The following is a 17,187-nucleotide window of genomic DNA, read 5'->3' as shown; positions in this document are numbered from 1 at the left end:
TTCACACTTATGCACTACTTGTTGGTATCTTTCATAATACATATTGAAGTTTGTGGTTGTAAATGTAAAAAAGTTAATACTTCTGCAAGTATTCAACAGAGACATATCTGGGGTTTTTATTTATTTTTTGCTATGTCATACCTGTTGAATAATTGTTGAATAATTTCAATGCTTTAAAACACGCTTACAAAATCTTAAGCATTTGACAAACACATGCAGTGGTGATCCAAATAATAACAATGCGGTTGATCTTAAAAGAAACAGACTGTTAAAATAATGAAATTTTGATCTAATAATGATTTTTTGATCAAATATAAAATTTGTATGATTTCAAGACTTTGAAGCTAAAATCAAAGCAGTGATCATGTGTTCTCATCAGTCCTCACAGCTAATTTCAGACATCATGAATATATTACATTCCTACATGACACCTTCTAATGTATGAGACATCTTTTGGGATGTGATCTAATGATTCACATATCTTTTTTAATGTATGTTTGTTTTGTCTTTTTTTTTAGTTTTTTTTTTTAGACCTTGCTTTTTTTAGGATGAGGAAAACACTATTCAAGGAACAAAAAAAGATGTGACGAGCCACCCACACTGGAAGTTTGGGTCATTCATTGAGAAAAGTGACATTTGATATGTGTCACTGGATAGTGACAATTTAATACACAAAGGACCTGCTCCACAATTATTCCAAATAAGGAGCAGGAAGTTGTGTGAGGGGGAAAAAATGCATGAGGAGTGAGTGGGAGTGTTGCATGTGAACTACAAAGATTTGCTACGCAAGTGATGACATGTGCAGCAGTGATGCGGACTACCCTATTTAAATGATGACTTTACATTTGCCATGTAATTTAAATATGCAACGTTGTATGTCATAACAGTAAGAATATTTCAGGATTAATCCAAATAAACCCGTGGTTGTTTTGGTTTAATTGCATAAATACTTTCAGCAGTCTGACAACACTGATCCATTCCATTTGTGGAACATGCAGCAGATCAATGTAATATTTCTGTCACCTTTTCTGGGCAAAACAGACATGCTTCTGCAGAGCATCAAGATATAGAAATGTGCTGGTGCTCTGGAATTTTTCGGTTATCCTACAGCTCAAAATCTGCATTTCTGGAGGATAGTTCTAATCAGATTTTTATTATTTTGATTTTATATTTTGAAATGTTCCAAATATTTGACGAGCAATGTCTTCTGTCATTGTACCTATGCCTCCTGCTCACCAAAGTCACTGCAGACATTTTTGATTGCCAGTTTACAACTACTTTTCATATGAACTAAATATAGACGCAAAAACAGCAATCTGGTTCTGTTAGCAGTACCAGATTGCAAAGGTAAGTCCTTACCTTATATTTTCAAAGTTACGTCATAAACTTTGTATATCTTCCCCCTATTATTTTGCGCTTTCTGATCAGCAGCATATGTTTTGCATATCCATGAAGGCCGACCTGCGAAATATATTCCGCCTGCTATTTTCCTCTTTTTATTACACAATCCTGTTTGTATGTCGTTTGGAAGTGTCTGATTGTAACACTATTATTATAACACATGAAGAAATATGTACAAACAACATTTTTCAAAAAAACTGTATCTAAATCTTGAAAACAAAAGTTCACTTAATAAAGAAATAATTAAAACAGATAATTTTTTTAAATCTGATATTATTCAGTTTAACAGGTTGCTTAAAACTTGAAGTGTAAAGAAAATGTTACAAACATACTGGTGATAATGTTCACCATTCAAAATATTTTGCTCATTAGAATATTTCCAATATCTGCTTGTACATCCTGGATGCCAGTCAGTCACAAAATTAACAACTCACGCTCGTATTCAGGAGCAGTTCGAAGTCACCAATGAAACTGATGTTCACGTTTTTGGTTCATTACCAAAGACGATAAATGTAAACATTCAAACTCCTGGTGTGGATATAATTATATATATTGTCTCCCCTATTTTACTGTTGTGCTTCACACAGACTAACTCTGGGAATGTGACAGGTTGATATTACTTGATTAAGTAGTCATGACATCTGCCCTGATAACCGAAATGCCATGCTGCAGTGACATGCTGCTCATGCTTTGCAAATGGTAGTTTAGAAATAGTTTGACCTTAATAATAGTGACAGTGGTTCACTCCTTTAGTTTCTACAATATGTCTCTGTTTTTTATCACTGGAAATAATTTCAAACAACCAAAGTGGTGTTCTTTGTAAGTAGGGCAAATGTTTACCAGAGACTGAAATGAGAGTAAATGCATGTAGCAATATGTACAAGCCAAGAACACTCTTGTCACTCATATAAGAGTGGAATGACTGAAGAAAAAAATGGCTTTATGATTTCATTTTATGTGTTCCGCAACATTTCCACCATTTTTCTTTCTTTATTTTTGACATATGTCCAAAATATCCTCATCCTCAAATATTCAAGATCAATCATGACACAACTATGTTACTGCAGCAGTTAAATACTTTATTTGAACAGAGTAATGTAATGCAACAATGCACAATGGATCTTATTACATACATTTGTTCTTCACAGCCCAAAAAGCCACCATGTGCGCAGATGGAATATTTTAACTACATGAATAAATATTTACAAAATATTTTTAAATATATTTTAATATTATTGCAAACAATAATAATAATAAAAAATGCAGTTTCAGAATAACATGACAGAGAAACATTATTTTTAATAAGTTAGGATATCTTAGGGGAAATTCTTCAAGTCAAAATGAACATCACATTTCTAGGCTCAAGAGTCACTTGAGTTTCAACGCCTGCAATGGCAGCTACAGTTACAGTATATCTTATATAAACAAAGCTGTGGTATTAAATATTTGCTCTGGTGCTGACCGACGCATGCAGCTACGAAGAAGTCCTCTGGAAGGAGACGCTCACAACATGGTGTTTTTCAGCCTCTCGAAGATCTGATGAACTTTAACCGCAGGGACACAGCCTTCTCTTACAATGGTGATGAAACCTAAATGAAAAGTGAGAGCAACATCCGTTGGAGTGTGCTGGGTAAAACTAACATGAGAGTGGGAGAGACGTTGATTGTTTACACTCACCTTCATCAATCCTCAGACAGTTGACCACAGTTGAAGCAACAACTTCATTGGAGTCCCCGTCACAGAGGACCCCTTGTATCTTGTGCCCCAGTCGACTGCGATTCAAAGAAAGTAGAAAAAATAAAAATATTGCACATGTTTAGAAAGCAATGGTTTTAGTACCATGGTGTGTGACCAGCATTTATTAAAGTATCTTACTTGATGACCATACTGTGGTGGGTGCTGTCTGGTTCTCCACTGGGATTGGCAGATGTAATAGCGAGGGGTCCAGTCATGTCACACAAGTGGCACGTCACCGTGTGGTCAGGAACACGGATCATGATGCTGTCCCTGGTGCCAACGCGGACGTAAGCTGCTCCAACTCCTGCAGAAGAGAAGTTAACATTTGAGGTGAGGATTTTATTTTATTTATCTGAGATCAAACTGTCATTAAAACCAGGCAAATATCAGTCCACAAGCAATAACAAAACAACTTCACAATGTCTACCTAGCTTGAGTAGCCAGTCTCCTTTGCTGACAATGCAGCTGATGCCTCCTGGATAAACGTTCCTCATGAACTCCCACAGCAGAGGGCTGAATGGAGGCTTGGCTGCCACCAGCTGCTCTACACTAGAAATGCAAATGCATATAGGCTTCTCTGCTGGCCGGTCCTGGAAGAGAGTCATATTCAACATTATGTTGATGGATTTTCCATAAATTAAACACAGTGGAAATTAAATGCCACATTGCGCTTGAAAGATATTCGTATCTTACCTTAATGTTGTAGATTTTCTCTATAGCCTGGGGATTCTTGCAGGAAGCCGCCAGAGCGTACACAGTGTCTGTGGGAATACCACACACGCCTCCCTCTTCCAGAAGCTGAGCAATTTTTAAGAGGCCACTTGTGAGGTGAGAGCTTGCCACCGGACAGGGAAGCTCCTCAGATATTTCTGACTTCATTTTTTCCTGAAGTCACAGATGATACAGGAAATGTTAAAAATAATTCATGTGCAGCTGGAAATTCTTAGTGAATGAAACATTTTGTCATTAGGGTAATTACCTTAAAGAGAGGAGGGCCCATTGGCAACACTCTTTGTGAGAACATGAAGTTTATCAGTGACGCAAAAGTGCCATATATGCAAATGAGAGACACCAATGCAAGCATAGCAACTGTGGGAAAAAATAATGTCAAAGGTTCATAAATTGAGGTGAAAAGATCCATCTAAATTTAATTAACTAATGCTTGTTATCATATGTGGCTCATGATAACTTACTTTCAAGTTTATATGGCAGCTTGTTCAGGGTGGAGAGAAGGAAGCAAACAAGAACCACCTCCATCAGTGTTGTCAGGAACAGAAGAACCAGGTTTCTATAAGCAGCTGGACCAGTTAACAGAAGATTACCATGATAATCAAAACAAACAGACAGAAATATTGACCACAGAAAACGCATAGATAAAACTTACCAATCAGCATAAGGAAAGCGTTGATGACAAGGAAGGCAATGGCTCCTGCAGTAAAACCATAATCTGCCTCGGTTGAGAGCTGAAGCTGGTTACCTGAATTAAAGAGATTCAAGATTAGACTCCCATCTAAATCGCAACAGGTATTGTCATTATGTTCATCTATTAGCATTAACATACCTGCAAATCTAAACCATGTCCATGTTGCCCAGACAACAACATAGATGGAAGAGATGACTGACCCGAAGCGGCCGCCTCCTGTGACTTGCAACCTGCTGACGTAGGCCTGGAAGATAGCTCCAGAGATCAGGACCCAGGGGATGGTCAGGTGCAGGAGAGAAGGGTTCATACTCATCCTTCTTGAATGAAGAGCTGACAAAGCTGCAACCCCATTTGAAAGATAGAACAGAGCATCTGAGGTCTGATCGCCCAGGGGAAGCACATCCTGATCTCCATGTTTAGACCTTCTACATCTCAAAGCCCTAATCAGCTGCTCAGAAGAGACTGGTTGTGGTCCTACAGGTATGAGAGACTTTTCTGCAATGGTGTTGATGAGACGGGTGAAGGTGCCATAGATTGAGACTGCAGTGAAGAGAGAACAAGCTACTCCAAAGAAGATGTAGTAACCCTGCAGGGGGATCTGAGAGACTGTGGAGATTGTGACTAGGACAAAGAACAAGTTATGGATCAATTCCAGGACATCCATGTTCAGGCTCCCTATACAGAGCACCAAGGCTGCCACCACAAAGAACCAGTCTCCTACCATTGCATCCCTTCCAGAGACAACTTTACTGTCCTCCACTATTAAAACAGACACAACAAACTCCTCCCAAGCTTTGATCAGCCAATATGTGGCGTGTAACCCAAACTTTGTGGTGTGGTAGCAATCTTGACGCAGGTGGGCGTAATAGCTGGAGAACAACTGGGCAACTGAGATGATTGATACCCAGGCAACACCTAGACCAAATGATTTCATGTACCCAAAGCTGTAGAAAGCAAAGATGAATGGAGCAATGGAGTCGCAGAAGAAACCCAAAGCCATTGGCTCTGCATATTTTGTGTTCTTCTTCTTTTCCTGGCCTCCATTCTGACCTTTTCCTGAGTTGGGGGTCCCTAGTAAGAGAACATTAAAGAGTGGGGTACCAAAACCTTTCAGGGCTAGACGTTGAGTCAGGCCTTTGATGAGAAGAGCCGCTGAACCATAGATAGCAAAGATCAAAATGAGCAACTCCAGAACCCCAGAGACAATCAGAGCCCAGGAATATGCAACTAAAGCTACTGCTTCAAAGATCAAGGTGGCTGTGATGGCTCCAAAGACAAAAGGCATGATGTAGTTGACTGTGGCAGAGCAAAATGCAAGAAGAAAGGACAGGATGATGTAGGGGACCAGACCAGCAATTGCTGACTCCTTCATGGACAAACATAAATAGCACTGTGTGGAGTTATTAAGAGACACGTTGCTCATCATCGGATCTATTATTAATGTCATATTTGGATTTTCAGGCAGGGCACCATAGTAGATTCTAGTTGCACCATAACTAGCCCAAAGAGCAGAGTAGCCAATGAAGGCGGTGCCACTCAGATGGTCGTATTTACGGAAGGAGAGCAGCCCAGCCACCAGCTGGCATACACCGCCAATCAGGATGAGATGTACACCTGGAAAAAAGTTGCAAATTGGGGATAAGCTCTCTTAAAGAACATTTTTGTTTTGGAAATATTTTAGTTATTTACATCCAGTTTTACCTGCGAGAATGTTCTCTACTCCAACTGGAGCGTTGCCATTGTGAGCTGTGTTGAAGTTCTGTAGAAGTACAAGGAATGCACTGATCCCATTTGACAACATGCCTAAAACTCCTGGTTCCCCATAGAAACTGGCAGGAAACCCATCAGATGCAGCCATTTTTTGTCCTTTATCTACAGTCAAATAAAACATAAAAAACAACACATACCAGACAATAAATATCATAAAACCACTGTCTTCCAGAGCACAAAAAACATCAAATGAAATCCAAATGTTTCACTATTTAGAGCACAGAACCGTTTTACACATTCTGTTATGTCCTCTAGGAATCCTCTCTAAATAAAACAGTCTATTGTCCTGGAGCCTTTCCTGTCTTATCTGTATGATCACACAGATCTGAGACCTGCTTGTCCTGCCCAGTTCTGAGTGAGCAGAGCCATTGTCGAAGAGTGATAAATGAAAGAAACTATTTACTCCAAAGTAAAACATTACTTTCAAACATATTTACCCCTACAACTGTGAATGCTTTCATTTTCTTCTTGTAGCAAGTTAAAAACTGCTGTGAAAAACAAAATATTCCTTTCCCTGGCAAAAGTAGGCTTAAAGTATTTTTCTTTCATTTTGCCAACAAGTTTTCTCTTACTTTAAGTAGTATAGCCCTTTGGAATAATCAAACCAAAGTCCTGAAGAAAGAAAGACTTGAAGAAAGATAAATAATTATAATCTAAATAAAAACCTACACTTTTTTAAAATTATTCTCTTATGTGTTGCTTTATTATATTTTGAAAGGAGATTTCCTAACAAAAACAAAGTTCTTGGTTGAATAAAAATAATTTAAAATTTAAATCTGCCAGTGGTATTAATAGTTTTCTTCAGGGTACATGCTCTGACAAAAGGTTTAGCTCTTGTTAGTATCAAAACAAGTAAGTGAAGTCTTACCTGGTGATGTGTCTCAGCCAGATGAGGTGTTGATTTGTGCAGCTGAGTTTGTTTTAAATAAGACTCAGAAGTCTGTAGGAGGAGTTCATGAAAATTCCCCCACTCAACCACGCAGTCTTCAGGCTGAGAAGGGTGACATCACTGTTTGCACCTTGCACAAAGTTTTGACTCTTGCTTCCTCCTCCTAGTTGATCATGCCTTCTGAGACAAAGGGGACAATGACTACCATGGAAACTCTGCATTTTGATTCGACGGATGCTTGTCACAGATACACCTGCCCTGCCCTGCTGTCCATTTTTTTTGTGGTCATTGTGTGTCCTGGACTATATAAGGCAGGCAGGTTTACCTACCACTAGAGAAGCATCAGCATCCTTTGGAAGAAAGCTGCTGGAAGAAAAAAGAAAGGAAAATCTCTGTGACAGAAGCAAGTTGAAGCCATGTTCTCAGTGCTACAGGTAAGAATTAAGCTGTTTCTACATTTGTGAAGTAGAAGGATTAAACTTTACCTTCTAGTTGAGATCATGAATCTACTAAATGACTACATTTTTTCATGTTTAGCCATGATATTATTTTAAGTCTTTTTAGTGAGAGTTAATGGTAAAGTCGATATTTTAAGGAGTTCTTGTTAAGCCACACTTGTTACAGCTCTGAGACAGCAGCTCTTTGAGAAGGAACAGGTCCTGATTGTTGTTCATTACAGTTACAACCTGAGTGAAGTCCACTCTGAGACACATACAGTCAAAGAAAAAAAACAGCAGTGGTCTCGGTTTCTTTAAGACTTTAAATGTTAGAAATAAAAAAAGACAAAAATAGACTGTTCTTAAGGTGTCTGAGGTGTAACTAAGCAAATGTTTTGTCTTTCACTTGCAGAAAACCATCCGGCCAGTTCAGGCTGCCAGAGGAGTGCATCAATCTGCAGTGAAGAGTAAAAGTTTCTGCTTGTTCTCTAATTTTCTGTTGCAAAAAAATTTAAAATAAGCTGACGGGTGTTCCACCACATTTATGAGCTCTCACAAACTAACATTTGTTTTTCCTCCTCTTCGCTGCAGTCCTGAAGCATCCAGCTCCGGAGGACACAGTCACAGCCAGTTTTGGACAGTTCATCAGTGAAATCAAGCCCCAGCATTTGTCCCCTGTTGTCCTCCAGCGCAGTAAAAGGATGGTGCTGGACAGCATTGGGGTCGGCCTCATTGGAAGCACAACAGATGTCTTTGATCTGGCCCTGCAGCACTGCCAGGTAAATCAAAGTCTCTACTAACAATGTGCAAATCAGTGACCCTGTAGAAATGCTGAGTCAGGGGAGATTCAGTGTGGGGACAAATGACCAAAGGAGTCAAAGATCTCTGGTTATTAAAAATATTTTGGTCAAGAATAGATCATTTACTAAAGTCTTTTCATTTCAGCACATGTATGCACCTGATTTCATCAGCTCTGTGTACGGCCGCAGCAACGTCCGGCTTTCCCCAACCCTGGCTGCTTTCGTCAACGGAGTGGCAGTGAGTATGAGGAACTGGACCAAGTTTAGTCTCTGGTACAGGAACTGCTTTAACTCAGCTGTTACTGCAGTCTGGCTCCTCAAACAACACAGTTGGTTTACAAAAATCAAAACAAGCCACCTGCCCCTAAATATTTCCATGAGTGCATTTGCTACCAGAGAAGCTACCTGAACATCAAGCTTGTTTCTTCAGGAAGTACTTCAAGTAATTTTCCTTTTCGTCTTAAACACACCAGACAAAGATGCACTTTATTAAGACTGTAAACAGGTGATCTGAGTCAACTGAGCTATAAACTGCTTTCAGATATACTTATTCAGCATCTAATGAATAGTCTTTTTGCTTCCAGACTCACTCCATGGACTTTGACGACACCTGGCATCCAGCAACGCACCCATCAGGGGCCGTCCTTCCTGCTGTGTTAGCGCTTAGTGACATGATGCCAGCCAGCAGGAAACCCAGCGGTCTGGACTTCTTACTCGCGTTTAACGTGGGCATTGAGATCCAGGGCCGCCTGATGAGGTTCTCCAATGAGGCCTGCAATATTCCTAAAAGGTCAGTTCCTCAGACGTGCAGTCAAGTTACATCAAGATAAAACTTACTCAGCACAGACCTCCTTGTATGTAGCTTATTCTACTTTTATCCATATGAGTTTATAGACTCCCTGTGCTGATCTCAGTACAAAAAGAGTACTATTGGTCACTGAGGTGCTATATGCAGTTGCCGTTATGCTCAGAACGAAACGTAATGATCTTAATCTCAGGAACAACGTGGGCTCTGAAGCATTTGCACAGTAAGCCAAGTGTAGGAAAAATACTGTGTGATTTGCACACTCATACGGCTTCACTCCCTATACTTGTTTTCTTCATAAAATACCAAAAAGTCAAATAAACAAAACACCTTGTCCATTTGCTAGAGGTGTGATTGTTCTGTTAATATGTTTTTAACACATGTAATCTAAAAATATTCATTTAGTCACAAGAATGTTTATTTACAAAAAGGTCTCTGTGTGTCCTTTGCCAGGTTTCATCCTCCCACTGTGGTCGGTCCCATGGGAAGTGCAGCAGCCTGTGCTCGCCTCCTGTCTCTGGATTCCTCTCAGTGTAGTCATGCCTTGGCGATAGCTGCTTCCTTGGCTGGAGCTCCCATGGCTAACGCTGCCACTCAGTCTAAACCCCTCCACATTGGCAACGCCTCACGCCTTGGGCTTGAAGCTGCCCTTCTGGCATCCAGAGGCCTAGAGGCCAGTCCTCTGGTGTTGGATGCTGTTGCAGGAGTGGCAGGCTTCAGTGCTTTTTATGAAGATTACAAGCCACAGCCGTTAGATTCACCCCATGATGGCCATGCATTCCTGTTAGAGGAGCAGGACATGGGCTTCAAGCGCTTCCCCGCCCATCTGGGGATGCACTGGGTGGCAGATGCTGCAGCTTCTGTCCATAAGCTTCTAGTGGGCGTTGGTCCTGGAAAGATCTCTCCAGATCAAGTCCAGGACATCTTGCTCAGAGTCCCCCTCTCTAAATACATCAACAGGCCTTTTCCTGAGTCAGAGCATGAGGCTCGCCACTCCTTCCAGTTTAACGCCTGCAGCGCTCTCCTGGACGGTGAGGTGACTGTCCAGTCCTTCACCCCTGGCGCCATTAGACGACCCGAGCTCCACGCTCTGTTGAGCCGCGTTCGACTGGAGCATCCCCACGACAACCCCGCAAACTTCAACCTGATGTACGGGGAGGTCCAGGTGACGCTTGTGGGAGGAGACATTCTGAAGGGACGCTGTGATACCTTCTACGGTCACTGGCGCAACCCGCTGACCAACGAGAGCCTGAGGAAGAAGTTCAGGAACAACGCAGAGGTAGTGCTTCCATCAGCGAAGGTTGAGCGGCTGATTGAGGCGGTGGACGAGCTGGACAGACTTGACGACTGCCAGGACTTACTCTCACAGCTGCAATGAAGATTTGCAAATCTACACTACAAAATAACAGAGTCTGACTATTTAGTGCAAAGTAACCTCAAAATGCAACAAAAAATATGCTGAACTTTATATTTATACTAAAAATATTTTATTATCACAAAGAGTTTAATTTACCAAAGAAGAAGAACATTAAAATGCTTGCTGGTGTGTAAGGTTGAGTTTCTTGAATCTACACAGAAAAAATATTTAGTCTAAAAAGAAAATCTATAATGTGAATGAAAAAAGAATGTAATTAAAACATCAGACAACAACAACATGGGTCTGAAGAGGGTGTGTTTAGTTAGTGTTATATTTAATATTTATATATGTTGTATGGCTGAATCAGTTGTTTATTGAAATATTTGTTTAAGGCAATGCCTCACATATTGTACTTGGCGAATGTAGCACATTTATCTGGGTATTCATTCTAATAAACATGCTGAATTCCTAAATTGCTGTTTGCGTGTGTAATTTTCCAGTAAAAAATGAACTTCACCTTTTTTCCATGCATATTTTTCATGCATTTTCCTGCTATCACTTTGTTACATCTTTCGTTCATCAGCTCATCAATAATAAGAGTAGAAGGCTGCTTCAAAAATGTTAAGCCTCTTGATCCCAGACAGATCATCTGATTAAAATGATCAGATCAACGAATGGATGGATGCAGACGATAAGAGGAGTGTGAGGAACTTCATCTTCCTCTCATGCTTCTCCATGCAGAATTTAACAGCTGTGCATCGACTTTGTCACTAGACGCTGTGTAATGAACAGCCGAAGAGCGGCGTGGGATCTTGCCGTATGCCATAGTTTTCATCAAAGTGAAATATTTCTCGGCAAAACACTGAACTGTTTTTCTCTCAGCCAAAGTCAAAATCGGCATGTCAGGCTTTTTAAACATCGGTAAACAGAGATCGGCCAGAAAACTGCAATCGTTGCAGCCCAACTTAAGATGGAATACATACACACATATTCTTGACATTCTTTGATTAAATAAATTTATCTTAAGCATAACTCCAATTGCTGAAAATGTAATTTATACTGGGTGAGTCTTTCTCCCCTGAGAATGTGTATTGGTGCTGGACTGATTCTGAGCCTTCAAATGATTTTAACAGAAGTTTCTTAGACTTATGTTAAAATCATTATTTTTACATAAACTTAGAAGTTTATGTAAAAATAATGTTTGTTTTAGCCACAAAATGATTAAGCTCAGCAGCAAACAACATGTCTGCAACTACAGCATAGAGTAGCTCATCGATGTAGCAGCCATGTAGCCTGATGTCAAACATTGAGAAGTTTTAATTATTGTTATCAAACGTTATCAAACACGGTGTTTTGAAGCCAAAATACCTCAGAGCTATACAGAGCCAACCACGAGAATCAACTCATTTAAAGTTCAAACTCAGTTTCACATAAATACAAATGGTGTAGCATAAATGTTTGGCTGTAGAACTGGACCGTTCCAGGTCGCTATCAAGCTAATTATCTATTAGCAGCTTTACAAATCTTTTACATTACATTACCAAGGCACATTAAAACAAACCTTTATCTTGGCTTTTTTCTATTATTCCTCTTTCTTTTCTTCCTCCCTGAAGGATAAGTCCTTTTTTGAGACATTGTTTTGCTTACTTAACTTCTGACCGGAGCTTTGGACGTTTGGATGCTAATTACACAGCAGCTCATGTTACCGGCGAAGGGTGCGGTACCTACCGCGGCCACCAGGGGCCCCCAAGAGCAACGTTTTTTTTCTTTTTATCCATAAAATAATGATTTCTACATACATTATCAAATATATATTACTGTAAAAACAAATCACTTCATAGTGAAATTGTGTGTTTTTGATATTATAATGACAGAAATTATTACTAAAAAAAAACATCAGCTCCACTGAGGGGGCCCCTTAGTGGCCCTGGGGCCATAAGCGGCTGCTTAGTTTGCTTATGCCTTGGGTCAGCCTTTTTTTATGACAGCGTCATGTCAGTCTTATGCACACCCCGTCAAATTAAGTGATACCAAAATTCTCACCTGTAACATACCAATGCCTAAACAGATGTTCATCTATGACCTGGAATTTTGAAATAGCTTTTTGGTAATATGACATTAAAATATTGTCCCACCCAGAAAAATAACAAAAATTTTATTGACAGTATAACAATTTCCCTTTGTATGATAAGTTCCTAAAATGCTTTCTTCAAATCGAAAACCTAGTACTCCTAGTGTTAACTTCTGTGTGAGACTTTTGAGTCTGAAATAAGATTGAAAGTAATGACCTTCCAGTCGACATTCAGAACCAAAATATGTGTCCAGTAAAGTCAACATTTTTGATCGGCTTGCTTAAAATTCAACAACACCGTCTTGATTCACCCTCTTTCAGTTTAATCCCAAAGAGGAGATTGCCCATGGAAACATCTAACAGCCCTTTCATTTTCTGAGTAAACAGCATTGAGCTGAGGCTATTGATATTTCTTCTAGCGAGAAGAGCTGACTGGACCCAGAGCAGAAACCCACACCAGTTCCAAGGAAGTAAGCAGCGTCGGACTAAACTGGAAGTAATCAGCTTAATTTGTTTGCAATTTCTGCATTAATTTAACTCCATTATTTCACCTAAGGGTAAGGAAGTAGTTTTCCAGAAAGATGTACTACCTAAAAATAATTTTCCTCTATGACTTTCAGCTACTAAATTTAGTCTGCAAAAGAAAAATGACAAGTGATGACTCAATGACTAATAAAGTTTCAGTCAATAGACCATGACTGAATAAATAAGTTTTGATGTTGTGTGCCCTCTAAAACCTTTAAAAATATTAATGATCTATTTCCCAAAAATATAAAAAATGGATTTATTTGACCCAAAATATATCAGTGATGTCTGTTCTCTATGAGATAAAGTGCTGTGGGAAAAGTATGTCCTCCTTACAGTTTTCTTTCTTCACTGCTCTTTTGTCACATAAATGTTTCAGATCTTCAAACACATTTTAATGTCAGCCTTAACCTGAGTAAATACAGAAAAAGGTATAAAAAGCTTCCCTGTTGAAGTCAAAGACCGGGAATTTTTCCTCTGACATTTGTAATTGCACCACTTTGATCTGTCAAGCAGGTTAATGGCTTATTGTAAATCATTAAAAAAAGTCTCAGGTCAGGGTTTTATCACCAGGCCGCCGGAAGAATTGACCGACTTGTTCACATGTGTACAATTTGAATGCCCAAAAAGGGCTTCAAGTGTGTTTCTGAGAAATCAAAGAACTTCCCAATTCCTTACAACAGGCCGCTATTGAACAAACATACGTAAGCCTCTCCATGGTTTTCAGAAGAAAAGAAAAATGCACTTATTAACTTTTGGGTGTTACTGATTAAAGAAAAAGACTCTAACGTGAGCAAAACATTTAGCTACTTCTTATATTCATTATTTATTACATCGTTGAGGTAAACCTTAAGTGTTGCTAATGATACACTTCTTTGAAAATTATACAATTGAAACTATGATTCACTTCATGTTAAGTTTTTTCTATAGAAGATATTTACACAGTAAACTTGTGTCAAAACAAAAACAGAAGATTTCTGTTGCGTTGAGCTAATAGAGGAAGAGAAGAGAGAGCAAAATAGTGACATTAAAAATAAAGACTTAAGGGGCACGTCCATAACTCTTGAACAATTTCATGAGGAGAATTTCTAAAATGACAGAAGCAACCACAGATCAGAGACACCTGTTTCCAGAACCAGAAATACCTGCAAAAAACTTACAGGGGGACAGGAAAGAAGAGAAACATCATAATACTCTAAATGCATGTGAATGAAGAGCTGACTGTGTTTTTCACATTTAAATGTGGGTCTAACAATTAACTGCAGGAGAAATCAAAGTCAGCAGTAGTATGTATCTGCAAATGTGATACAATATGTAAAATAACATAAATGCAGACAAAGACAAGTGAAACGTAGTCTAGAAGGACAATGGCCACTGTGTTCCCATTCTGCTCAACAAAATGTGCTAAGAGTGAGGTTATGTTCATTTCTTTTTTTTTCCAGAACATTTAATTGAGGAAAATGAAATACCTCTCTAACCTCCAACAGGGTTTCTTCCAGGATTTCCTTGTTTAGCTCTATTCAATCGCATCATCATACAAAGTGATCAAGTTTAGTTTATTACAACAATTTAAAAAATGACCCAATGATTCATTTTACCAATTGAAAGAAGAAATCATCTTCTTCTAACAGGAAGAAACCTCCGGCAGAATCAGGCTGGGTGTGAGTAATCACGTGACGACAGGCAGAGGGTACGGAGGAAAATGAGCACACACACAATAACATGGAAACACTAGTCAGGAGGTGCCCATGTTCTCAACTGTTGTGTTTTAACATGAGGGTGTATTTATACTTGATGAAAAGAAAACCCAACAAGCAATATGCTGTGTTCTAATGTAACAGAACCTGGAGTCATTTTTGTTGGGACAAAAGGAAAGGAGAGATATTGGTTATCTGATAGTCGCACGTGAATGGTTCTTGTTGGGGTTTTTTTGTTTTTTGTTTTGTTTTGGGTTTTTTCACCCACATGCAACATGGAAAATGAATTGAAAAAAAGTGAAATTATATACCAAAAGCGTGGGCGCCCGTGCAGCTAAATCTCAGATGTAAATGGAGCTTTCAACAAAGGCTGAAAAAGTTGCATTTGTTTGTTGGAGATGGAGTTTCTGAGTGGGTTTATCATTAAGAGGTTTCACTTGGCATATCTTTGCACCTCTTTAGATATAGGTTCTGTAATATATAAAGCACATTCATGATATTAGCACAGAATAGCTGTAAAAGGACCAGCATGGATAACAAACCTGTGCTGGTCAATAAGTATCATTTCACACTACAGAATAAACAGGGAAACATTTACACTTTGACACAGGTAGTGTATAACAAGATCTCTCCCACACAGTCAGAACAATGCACTGTTCTCTATGAGATAAAGTGCTGTGGGAAAAGTGTCTGTGTTGCGACCTGATTAGATTGATTTTGTCAGGTCTATTATTGAAACATGACTCAATACTAACAACAAAATTATCAAAGAAGAAAGAGGATCCACTCTACATGGGTGATAACTCTTACATAATAATTAGAGTAATGTTTAAAATAAGAATAAGGGAAATGAACTCACCCTTACAGTCAGCTTAACCTACTCATTAAGACGTCAAATGACAAAAAGGAAGGCATTTTAAAAATACGACTATTGATGGATCACCAACATTTTTAATACACAATGAATCAGCACAATTTACACCGTCATACTCAACCATAAACCTTTCTTGATTAGGGTCACTGCTTTAAAAAAAAACTACTAAGAAGAAGTATAGCCCTCTTACAGATTTCCTGAGTTTGTTTTTTTTTTGATGCCACATTTAAACATCTAAGAACTGCAATCAAATCTTTTATTGTGATATAAAACAAAGACGATCACCTCAGTGAGCACAAGAATCTGTTTGTAAATGATGATTTTTCTTTATAAATCAAATTAAACTATCAGCCCGGCCCTGGAAGAAAATGTGCATGGACCAGAAACCTGAGAGCCACAACTTCCTTTAAGTATCTCCAACAACTAGCCTAGATATTTTTAAAAGGCTGTGGAAGAATTTCAGTCCAATCGCATTTGCTGAATTGTGTAACTCGGTCACATTGAATTGTTTCCGGGCATAAACGATAATGTCACAGCATCTGAGTCAGATTGAAGTCCAGATTTTGAATAGGACACTGAAATATTCATTTTTGTTTGAGAATCCTGTAAAAGTGGACTTTCAGTTGTACTTTTGATAAATGCTCTGCTGCTTTACCAAAGTATGCTTGACAAACTGATGGCGTTTCTGGTAGAGACCAGAATCTGCAGGTCCTGCAGGTCCTGAAGCAGAAAAGCAGGCCCAGATCATCATTCTGCCACCACCATGTTTGATTAGCAGGTTTTTTTCTGAAATGCTGTGTTAGTTTCAAGACAGATGGAGAATTGTGACTAATGATTTTTTGCAAGTCCCAACATCTTTGTAGTAGGTTTCTAACCCTTTCCAGACTTTGCTTCTCATTTGCCATTGAATATCTTTACTTTAGAGCACAATGTGCTGCTTTTTGAGATCTTTCAGCCTATTTTACGTTGAGACAAGTTATATTAACCAAAACCAAGGACCTTATAAAACAATTCCAGAATCCACAGGGAAATCAGTTACTTGTCTTTGAAAAAAACTAGCTACAAAATGACTAATGGTGAGAAATTGTAGAAAAAGAAAAAAAGATTTAATTGATCAAATAAATCCACAAATTGCCGGGCTAATGCTGTTGGTCTAAGGATTGGTGTGTTGACTAAGTGGTCTATTGACTGCACAAGGCTTCACTTCAATGGATTTTTGTATCATAAGGAAGTATTTTATTGACTCAGTAAAAGCCTTTGTAACTGAGAAGCTTCTTAATGTTTATCTTCAACAGAATCTGGAGACATTTTTTTCGGAAACAACGGGAAAGTGGAGATTTGTTTGCTTTTTTGTAGACTTGGAATGAATTTGATCATTAACAGTTTCTTCTGTGTCACTGA

The 17,187-nt window shown here is 38.9% G+C and overlaps 2 protein-coding genes across 5 annotated transcripts; one reads left to right on the top strand and one right to left on the bottom strand.

The window, feature by feature from the left end:
- Positions 1-2,459: 2,459 nt before the first annotated feature.
- Positions 2,460-12,210, bottom strand: LOC114139412 (uncharacterized). Of its 4 annotated transcripts, none has more exons than XM_028009345.1 (13): positions 12,181-12,210; positions 7,550-7,586; positions 7,200-7,400; positions 6,263-6,433; positions 4,700-6,175; positions 4,523-4,615; positions 4,332-4,436; positions 4,118-4,227; positions 3,832-4,023; positions 3,566-3,728; positions 3,277-3,442; positions 3,079-3,173; positions 2,460-2,990 (listed from the first exon to the last, which is right to left on the bottom strand). In XM_028009345.1, the coding sequence occupies exons 4-13, from the start codon at positions 6,417-6,419 to the stop codon at positions 2,905-2,907; spliced, it is 2,643 nt and encodes an 880-aa protein (XP_027865146.1). In that variant the 5' UTR covers positions 6,420-6,433; positions 7,200-7,400; positions 7,550-7,586; positions 12,181-12,210; the 3' UTR covers positions 2,460-2,904. The 4 variants fall into 4 exon arrangements, with proteins under 4 accessions (XP_027865146.1, XP_027865148.1, XP_027865149.1 ...); XM_028009347.1 differs by having other exon boundaries at positions 7,200-7,397; XM_028009348.1 differs by having other exon boundaries at positions 7,200-7,397; positions 7,550-7,583; positions 12,181-12,206.
- On the top strand, positions 7,394-11,651 carry LOC114139414 (cis-aconitate decarboxylase-like). Its single transcript, XM_028009351.1, has 6 exons — positions 7,394-7,654; positions 8,070-8,124; positions 8,249-8,436; positions 8,603-8,695; positions 9,042-9,247; positions 9,716-11,651. Exons 1-6 carry the CDS (start codon positions 7,637-7,639, stop codon positions 10,638-10,640), a joined length of 1,485 nt encoding a protein of 494 aa, XP_027865152.1. The 5' UTR covers positions 7,394-7,636; the 3' UTR covers positions 10,641-11,651.
- Positions 12,211-17,187: the final 4,977 nt, after the last annotated feature.

Source organism: Xiphophorus couchianus, chromosome 23 (assembly GCF_001444195.1).
Source record: "Xiphophorus couchianus chromosome 23, X_couchianus-1.0, whole genome shotgun sequence".
NCBI lineage: Eukaryota > Metazoa > Chordata > Actinopteri > Cyprinodontiformes > Poeciliidae > Xiphophorus > Xiphophorus couchianus.
Note: the sequence above shows the minus strand (reverse complement) of the source record. Positions and strands in the feature narration are given on the sequence as shown.